Source organism: Solanum lycopersicum, chromosome 8 (assembly GCF_036512215.1).
Source record: "Solanum lycopersicum chromosome 8, SLM_r2.1".
Lineage (NCBI taxonomy): Eukaryota > Viridiplantae > Streptophyta > Magnoliopsida > Solanales > Solanaceae > Solanum > Solanum lycopersicum.
This window is the reverse complement of record NC_090807.1, coordinates 68,000,939-68,010,855: the sequence shown is the minus strand read 5'-3', so window position 1 is coordinate 68,010,855 and position 9,917 is coordinate 68,000,939. Positions and strand designations below refer to the sequence as shown.

The following is a 9,917-nucleotide window of genomic DNA, read 5'->3' as shown; positions in this document are numbered from 1 at the left end:
TGACAAGGATTAAATTTACTCATATGGGATTATATTTTTTAGAAAAAAATAATAAAATTTTAGATTAAAATTATTATTTTTTTCATTTCCGTTAGAAGAAAAGGATATATGTGGGCCATTTATTTACAAGTAGGGGTATATATGAGCCACTTTTATAACGAGGGTATATCAGCTATAAATGACAAAGTTGAGGGGTATATCAGACCCTTTTCCCTTTAAAAAAATAAGTTATTGTTAACTTTTGTCTTACGGAAGCTAACCCTAATACATAAAAATAAAAACAGAAATAGGTTACACATATTTATAACAACTCAATTATCAAATTCATTATCAGTCACATATGAAATTAAAATCATCAATTTTGTATAAAGAGAAAAATAAATCCTTTTTAAGTTATTAATATTCGTCTCAGTTGTCATAACTTAATGCTAATTAAAGAGTGAAAAATTAAATAATCATATCTTTCTCGAGCGAAATGCACAAATTAAAACGATAATTTTAAAATATTTATATATGATAATTAAGATGATGAAAATAATTAATTGAGTTTTGACTTATTTTTAAGATGAATATGAGGATTCAAATTAAAATTTTAAAGCCCTAATATCACATAGACTTTTTAGCTGATTTGAAGATTTATTATTTTCAATTCTGAATTATGAAAGTATATGGAACTTTGATTGAACAAAAAAATATAATTATATTTATATTATGAGTCACGTGGTTGATTTTAGAATTAATTTGACCTAGATAAACACTTATGAGAATAATTTTCAAACACCAATTCTTTTAATTTGAATGTGTTGTGCTTTTGCAGAAAGCGACTTATAATTAATCTCTTTTAGTTAAATATGATGTATAGCAAACATTTTTTTTTATTCGCTAGTTACATTTTTTACATTCATTTGTAATAATCATTTTTAAATTGTGTTCTACTAATATAACACACATTTATGAAAACCGCATACAATACCATGTTAGTTTTTTACTTTTTTTAAAAAATAGAGGTATGAAAAAGAAAATGAGAAGGAGATTATAATGTGGGGAATCAAATTTCTACCAACAAGGTAAATATTTAGATAGTGATCAAACTAAGCTACTAATATTTCCCATGTTTATGGATATTTTGGGCCAAAATCACATATCTTAGACAATTCTAAACAATTTAGGCTTATGTCAAATGCGGTCCTCGAAGTTATTCACATAATTCATTTAAACACATCAACTAAGGTTTGTAACTATTGAACATCTGTACCCCTTAAAATTGTTACCTATTTAAAACAATTTAGGCTTATGAGATGTGTGTACTACTCTCGCTGTGACGTGATAGTGACATGACAAATTGATAAATTAAATGATGACATATGACATTTATTCAAAAATTTATTTTAAAAATGAAATTCTAATATATTTTTCTAATATTTCAGTATATTTATTTGTCTAAAATAAATTATAAGGCCAAAGTCATATGCGGCCACTCAAACTTGTCCCGATTATTCATTTAGACACCTCAACTAGACGTACTACCTATTGAACACTTCAACCATTCTGAATTTGAACCATTTGAACATTTTTTCGAGAATAAACAAAAAAAGAGGGTGTGTGAAATACACTCGCGCTGACATGTCAATTTGACCAATTAAATAATGACATGTGTTATTTTTTAATCCAAAAAATTATTTAAACATTATATTATAAAGTAAAAAAATTTAAGAAATTATTTTAAAGTAAAAAAAATGAAAAAAAAAACAAAACTTAAACACCACTTCCCTGCCCCTTCAACCGGAACAAAAAATACATTTCCTCTAACTCCATTAATGGTGACCCTCCCCTCCCCTCCTTGTACAGTTCCATCTTTAACCCAACAATTTTTTTTTCATCAGTTTTTTTATTAATTATAACTTTTTATTTCATCTCGTTTTTTAGGTAGAGAAAGATGGGCAAAAAAATCTCTCCGAAAAAATTTATAAATGAAACAAAATGTTAAGAATTTTAAAACCATTAGAATGGTGGGGGAAGAAGATAAACACTAAGACTAAGAATTTTGAAATCATTAGAATGGTGGGGGAAGAAGATAACCATTGGTGTATGGGTATGGGGGTTGGGTTGGGTTGGGGTTGATAGGAATAGGGAAGAAGAAGAACTGTTCTTCTTCTTTTTTGTTAATTTTTTTTAAAAAAAATTAACTTAGGGGTATAAAGGGTATAAATTAAGAAAAAAAAAAGAAAAATATTATTTTTAATAAATTCACGCGCTCAAGAAAAGTGAATTACACGTTTTTGTCATGTCAGCATTTTGTGTCTAATAGGAATGACTTTTGAACAAATAAAGTGTTCAATTGGCACAAGGATTAGTTGAGGTGTCTAAATGAATTATGCGGACAACTTCGAGTGGGTGGAGATGACTTGGGCCAAATTATAAAGAATATTCTAAAAAAACTCACTCACCTATCCATGGCAACCGCTCATCTTTCTCTCTTGTTAGATCCAAACGGAGAAACTATAACCTCCCCAAACACGGTCCCTCCCACAATCTATTTTCTCAATTATAATCTTCTTCTCTTTATTTGGTTATGGTACAAGGAATATGAACAATGTTTCATCGTATAATTATGAATTTCTATCATTATGTCCGAAAAAATGGTGTTATCGATATTGTTTCTTTTAACTATCGATTTTAATTAATTGATGTGATTGTTTATTGTTGATTATGTTGACATAAAAGAGAAAGTATTTAAATAATTGTCTTTATTTTTTCCCGCAAAGAGGATGTGGATGGAGGTCTCCATTTTTTCCGACAGAAAAAATGTAGATGACGATGTCCATTTTCTGATAAAAAAATGATGGGTACATCTGAAAAATTAATAGTATTAATGACAAGAAGATAATATAAAATGACGTGAATTCTTGTGAAGAAAAATGGTAGATCAAGATCTCATGGTGAAAGAGAGAAACATAGATTTTTAAGCCTTTTTATTTTTAAAAAATATAATGGAAAAAAAAGTAAAAGAAGAAAGAGATATTAAAAAAAAATTTAGCTAAAACTTACTCCTTCCGTCTGGTATTGTTTGTTATGGTTTCTATTTTTAGAGTTAAACTATAAAAACTTTGACTAACATTTTAACATGTATTTTTCATCATATTAATATGCAAAAAACTATAATTTATAGTACTTTTTATATAGTTTTAGAATATCTGATTTTTTTGTTTAAAATATCGAATTAATATGATTTAATTTACCTTTAAAAATTAGTCAAATTGACTTTTGATAAGCGTAACATGACAAACAACGGATGGAGGAAGTATCACTCCATACACTCCTATGCATGTGTGTTGCACTCTCTTTGTCATGTCAGCGAAAAAAGTGTTCAATAGATACTTATTTTAACAATACAATTGTTCAATAAATATAAATTTTAATTGATGTGTTTAAATAAATTATGCGTGTAACTTTAAGGTATTGCATATGATCATATGACTTAAGACAACAATTTATTTTTTCTCAGCATTTTAATCTACGACTATATTTTTTTTAGAAAATTATTCTTTATTTCTTGATATATATATATATATATATATATATATATATATATAAAACGAACATTGAGCTTAATAATTCAATATTCAAAAGTAAAGCAATGATACAACAGAACTTCACCAAATTAATACTCGATAAATTAATAACCTCCAAAATAATATTTCATCTATGATTTTTCTTATTACATCAACAAGTTTTCGTGTTGTCTTTTCGAACTAAACCATAAAATTGTGAAAAGTTTTGAATATGATAGTTGTTTTTTACTTGTAACCGGTTGCATATGTATGTATCGTCTTCAATTTCATCATCAAGATTATTTTTTTCGATAATATTCACAATTTCTTTTAAGTAATGGACCTCTAAACATGTTTCACTTTGGTCTGAATAATCATAAGCTCAAGTTCATAAATGACATTTACAGAAAACACTATTTAAATTAATAAATATTAATTTATCAATCAAATAAGATCTTTATAAAATAATAATATTTTATAATCTCACTTATATTAATTTAATCTAGTGAGATTTAATGTCACTGTATAACAACGTAAAAATAGATACAATAATATGCTATTGCATTTGACAAATGTGAAACATAAATATTTTATTCTTTTCATTTTTTTTTACTATATTAGAAGACTCGGTCACTTTTGATATCGTGTGTCTTTTTTTTGTTTTGGGTCAAATTTCAATTTTGAAAGAACATATATTGTCGTCATTTCCATTAACTATTTAGTTCTCAATATTGCTTTAATGCATTTCCTTTTTCATTCCTCTTTTTCTTCTTTTTGAATTTTAATCAATTCCTCCTAGTAAAATTTTTTGTTACATAAGCAAAGGGTAAAAGAAGGAAGATAGAGTCTTACCCATCAGCATGCACTTGGTTGTTTTTTCATATCTAATTCTTTGAGTAATTATCCACTATGAATTATTTCAAGAATCTGTAATTTTGTTGTAAAATATTGTGTCTGAATTTGTAATGTTATTGTAAAATATTGTGTCTAAAATTTTGTTATTTGAATTGTAAGTTTCACTTTACCTATAGTTTAGGAAGTATGGAATTAAGAGGGACATTCCAAGATAAGAAATATGAATTGGTGTAACAAAAATTTAATTTTTAAGTTTCTTATTATTCCGCATTCAGCTTATTACAATTTTCTTTAGTTATTGATAACTAGGTACTTCTTTGTCTCAATTTTATAAGGTAAAAATCTGCTCCAATTTGCAATTTTAAGTACCCTTTCTTTTTCATGCGCGTGTCATTATAACTAGTCATTGAAATTATGTATATTCTACTGTGAATGAAGGATTACGTTTTGCATAAGGTTGAATGATTTTTTTTATTGTGGTACTAAATTAACAAAGAAGTTTTCAAAACAACCCCAAGGAAAGAAAAAGGGGGATGTCATAAAGGTGTATGCAAAACTTTGATTTTATACTATAACAACAATATAATAATGACTCGTAAGTATTTGAATTTTAACTATGAAACAATCAAATATATAAATTACAAAACTATGTTAATATTTTCACAATGCTAGGCCAGTGCTTACAAGACCGCCGAACTTACACCATATATATATATATATATATGCTGAATTGAAATATGATTTTTCTTCCATTCATTTTTTAGTAAACAAATTATGCAAATATATTTTTATAAAATTTACTCCATTGATAAAACATGTAGAAAGTAAATACAATATATTTGAAAGTGCAGAATAATAGAATACAGGATAGGAGGAATTGCTTTAATAAATTTGTTACTATTAGGAAAGATGAAGAAGGCATCTCAAGGATTTGCCATCGAGAAGCAGTTGAAAAGCTTCATTGATCTTCTCAAATGGTAGTCTGTGAGTAATAAACTCGTCTAATTTGACCACCTATACATGCAATTGAAAAGTCATCAGAAGAAGAAGAAAAAAAAAGTGGACTATATATTATAAGTAGAAATGAAGTTACCCCAGCCATGCATTGTTCAGCTAAAAAAGGGAGTTGGGATTTTCCTTTGAAGTCACCAAAGACAGAAGCCACAATCCTTCTGCCATCGAACAGTTCCATTGGATGGAGTGATAGCAATTTTGGTGTCGGATGAATTCCTAAAACGATTGCCATGCCCCATCCCTATAATAAGTAGAAAGAGGGGTTTCTTTTTAAATCTTCTATAATTCTGTAGATAAATAAATAGTACAAAAAAAAAAAGAAAAAAAAAACTTGCATCATGTGTGGATAAAAATGCCTCTCGAAGAACTTGCATATTTCCAGCACACTCAAAGCTATAGTCCACGCCCCCCTCGCTCATTTCCCTTATTTTCTGCACCCAATATCAAATTCCTTATTTTACTTGCAGTAAAAAAAAAATTAGAAATCAACAGTCACTCACTCCTCTCTCACCTCATGGACGGGCACATCGATTTCTTTGGGATTGATGAAGTCAGTAATTCCAATTGCTTCACCTTAATTATATATATATATATATATAAAAAAAACAGTATATATATTATCCGTAACTTAATTAAATTACATATATTATTCTATGTTTACCTTTAATACGTTTTTCAGGGTTAATATCCACCCCTATGATCTTTGAGGCGCCTCTGGTCCGTGCCCCTTCAACAACCTGCAGCAAATTGAATTTTTTAATTAGGACCAGAAATATATTGTTGACTTTATTATTATAAGTAAAATAAATTGGGTAAGGTACTAATCCATGTGAGGGTATTTAATTGATGGAGACAAAACAATTGTTTTTATTTATTAGAGAAAAGCTTACGGCCAAACCAACAGCTCCTAATCCAAAGACTGCCACCGTTTCCCCTGTTTGAACGTCAGCCGTGTTCCACGCAGCCCCTAGACCTGCATCATCCATCCCATTTAATTCCTATGCCCTACTTGCCTTTATAATCAAAAAACAAAGTCTTACCCACTAATCAATAAATATCATGTTCCATTGCTTTTTTTTTTTTTTTGTTTTGTTTTGTTTTAGAAAGTGGTCTCGGTCATATCCAAGTATTTTAATATTAGAAAAAATTAATGTGTGGATCTAGTTCTAATTAAAAATATTCATGATTATAAATTTATGTAAAAGTTGAAAAAAAGAAAAGAGAATTAATTAATTACCAGTGGATACGCCGCAGCTAAGCAAGGTCATCTTGTCAAGTGAGGCATGAGGGTCAATTTTGACTAAGCAAGCAGAATCAACAACAGTGTATTCGGTGAATGTTGAAGTACTAAGAAAATGATAAATGGGTATGCCATCCTTGTTCCTGAACCTGCATTTTCCGTCACTTTCCATCACACTTTTGAATGGATTGACGCGGAACTTGCCACACAAGTTGGTTTTCTTTGATGATTTGCAATATATGCACTCTCCGCATTCACCATTGAAAATCGCTACGACTTGATCTCCCTCTTTCATGTCAATTACACCTTCTCCCACGCTCTCCACCACTCTGTAATGTGTTTCTTAATAATTACTTATTTACTTTACTTTACATTACTAATAATAACTACTCTACAAGTATTAAACTTACCCCGATGCTTCATGTCCCAGAATTCGAGGATAAGCTCGTTGAGCTTCGCTCTTTATATTATGAAAATAAAAAATAAAAAATCAAATTAGATCATATATCATGGATCGATCCATCACAATCTTAACATATATGTTGTACCTCGCCTTTCCAAGCACTGAGATCCGTGTGACAGATGGAAGTAAAGAGAATCTTAATTCGGACCTCCATTTTCTGAGGTGGATCTACCTGCACTTGTTCTACCACCAACGGCTGCCCTGGACCATACGCTACAGCAGCTGCAACAACAACAAAACGTTTAATTTATTATTATTATTATTCACAAGAAGAAGAAGAAGAAATTTATTACCTCTGCAACTGATGACCTTGCCCTTTGGAGCCATGTTTCAATTTTGGTTTCTTTCCTAGTCAATTTCTACAAACTGCAGGGCATTATATATAGTGCTACAACCAAGCCTTGTAGTCAAACTAAAATTAATACCGACGCATCTACATAATATTATTATTATTACACTTGTCACTGCAAATAAATGGGCCATATTGAGTAAAATATAATTATAAGCATTTAAACTTGAGATTTTTTCCTTTTTTGATATTTATCCTTCATTTCTTAACTACTTTTACCTCTTTTAGAATAGAAATAGATAAAGTAAAATAATCACATCAATTGATGATTATATAAGAGGTGGGTTGAATCGATTATCTTTTGACTAAGATTAAATATAGATTAATTTAATTTGACCCGTAAAATATTGAAGTCAGTATGAATTAGTCTGAATGAAATTAATTAGCCTATATTGACAATTTAAGTATGTCATATTCAAATATTTTACTTAATGAAAAAAAAAACAATAATAGTAAGAATTGAGAACTCTATTATTTTGTACTGTTTTAGCCCCTTCCTTGTGTCCTAATTCCCATATTTCTTATTCCGACAAACTGTAAAATACAGATATAATGAATGCAGGGAGCTTTTGTACGCGGGGTAATTTTATATTTATTTTACAAGTGTGAACTTAAATTAATTATCAAATAATTTTGTAAGAATAGTTAACACAAGATTGAAGCAATTATTTAATTTAATATACATTCACCATATCTTGAACATTCTGGAAGAGGTGCATTATTATTATTTTTATTACTATTACAGCCGTGTGACTTTATTCCTTTTACTAATTAGCATCTTTTAGAATTTTTAAAACATTACAATTATATTACTTCTATTAATATTCTTAAGTATATAAAATCTATTTGAAAGTCGTATAAGGAATTCGGTGCGCAAATTCAAGTGTGACTTTCGTAACCTCAAGAGTTTAGACCACGACACTTTTTGCGACGAAGAAGTATTATATGAGCCTCTCAATAATTCTGTAGTGATAATATTTTTATTGAATATATTTTACAAAAGTCTTTATCTACATGTTCAAACTTCTGCAGATGATTATTTCATCAAATCAAAATTGTAATTGACAGATAGAACAACAAAATATCATTAGATTGTAGATCTTGACAATTAATAAGTTAATGAAAAAACACATCAAGCATACTGATAATATCATTATTATTTATGAAACGGTAAAATGTCATTGTACGAATTTGAAGATAATCTCAAGTTACCTCTTTCAAAGACTGTATGATACACCTAATCCAACAGGCATGTGATAAATATGTCACTCTCATCCCCAACTTGTAATTAAATAGATGTTGAAGCATAATATTTTTTTTAAAAAAATAGGCAGGGAAAATAATAACAATATAAAGGAAAAAAAGAAAAGAAAAGGGAAAGCAGGAAACAAATGATCCCGTATACCAAGGTAAAACTAGTGCCGTATAAAAGTTAATTAGTTATTTATAATTATAGTTTTAGCGTTATTAAAATACTAATTATTATTTGGAGTTTAATTACACTTATTAGTCTAGTGTTCTTGGGGATTAAGATTTGATAACATTAGAAGAATAAAAATATAAATCTTATTTAGGCTTGCTAACAAACAGTAGATTTTAAATAATTTTGTTGTTCAGTTAATTTTTTAAATAATAAATACCAGATAATTCTTTCATGTCTCAATCTCAAATTAGATAGGGTTGTTGTTATTAGAAATTTTCGCAGAAAACACTATAATAATTTAATTATGTTTTATAGCTATTTGTGGTTTGTAGCTATAATTTAAGTCATCTCGTTGTATAATTTATGAATTTGTATAATTCACAAATGAATTTATATAATTTACCGTTATATTTATATAATTTAATTATTTTTGTATAAATTCAAAATAACAAATTAGTACAACTAAAAACATTTGAATTATAAATATTTATACAAATTATATAATGCAAAATTACATTTACAAAAGTTATACAATTATGTACAAATTATACAAAATAGAAATTTCAATCCTATTATCACTAAATATTGATAGCGAATAATATTGAGTTTGCTATGAGCCAAAGTCGTTGAACAACAAAACCATTGAAAATTCCCACAACACTTTTTAAAAAAAATAAAAAATCATAGAAGATCATCATTTATAAAATTGATGAGCAGTGACACATTTAAAATGAATTATTTAATTAATTGAGTCGTTATCTTTTATTCCTAGGCATATAAGTTTAGACTAATAGCAGACATTGACTTGATCCTGGCTGTTGCTTCATCTGCTCACCATATTTATTATTTTTAAAATAAATCCCACCGCCCGTGACTCCTTTTTATCATTTTCTACCCTGCTTCTATTCTAATAATTTTTTAAACAGGCATTAATTATAGGGGAAAAAATATTACGCAATCAAATACGTAGTTTATAAAATAATTTTACATTAGAATAATTAATTGGCGATGACCCGAAAAAA

The 9,917-nt window shown here is 28.1% G+C and overlaps 1 protein-coding gene across 1 annotated transcript; it reads right to left on the bottom strand.

Annotated features, from left to right (window-relative positions):
* Positions 1–5,191: 5,191 nt before the first annotated feature.
* On the bottom strand, positions 5,192–7,570 carry LOC101260960 (alcohol dehydrogenase-like 4). The gene is made up of 10 exons (XM_004245399.5): positions 7,417–7,570; positions 7,209–7,345; positions 7,071–7,120; positions 6,658–6,989; positions 6,311–6,393; positions 6,082–6,157; positions 5,932–5,993; positions 5,756–5,851; positions 5,500–5,661; positions 5,192–5,420 (listed from the first exon to the last, which is right to left on the bottom strand). The coding sequence occupies exons 1-10, from the start codon at positions 7,448–7,450 to the stop codon at positions 5,307–5,309; spliced, it is 1,146 nt and encodes a 381-aa protein (XP_004245447.1). The 5' UTR covers positions 7,451–7,570; the 3' UTR covers positions 5,192–5,306.
* Positions 7,571–9,917: the final 2,347 nt, after the last annotated feature.

Bases quoted from the DNA above. Each gene is read 5' to 3' on its own strand.
- LOC101260960 (XM_004245399.5), bottom strand. From the start codon at position 7,450: ATGGCTCCAAAGGGCAAGGTCATCAGTTGCAGAG. The intron at 6,990-7,070 runs GTAAGTTTAATA...AACACATTACAG, and splicing joins CTGGGACATGAAGCATCGGG to AGTGGTGGAGAGCGTGGGAG. The intron at 5,852-5,931 runs GTGAGAGAGGAG...TATTGGGTGCAG, and splicing joins TCGATGTGCCCGTCCATGAG to AAAATAAGGGAAATGAGCGA.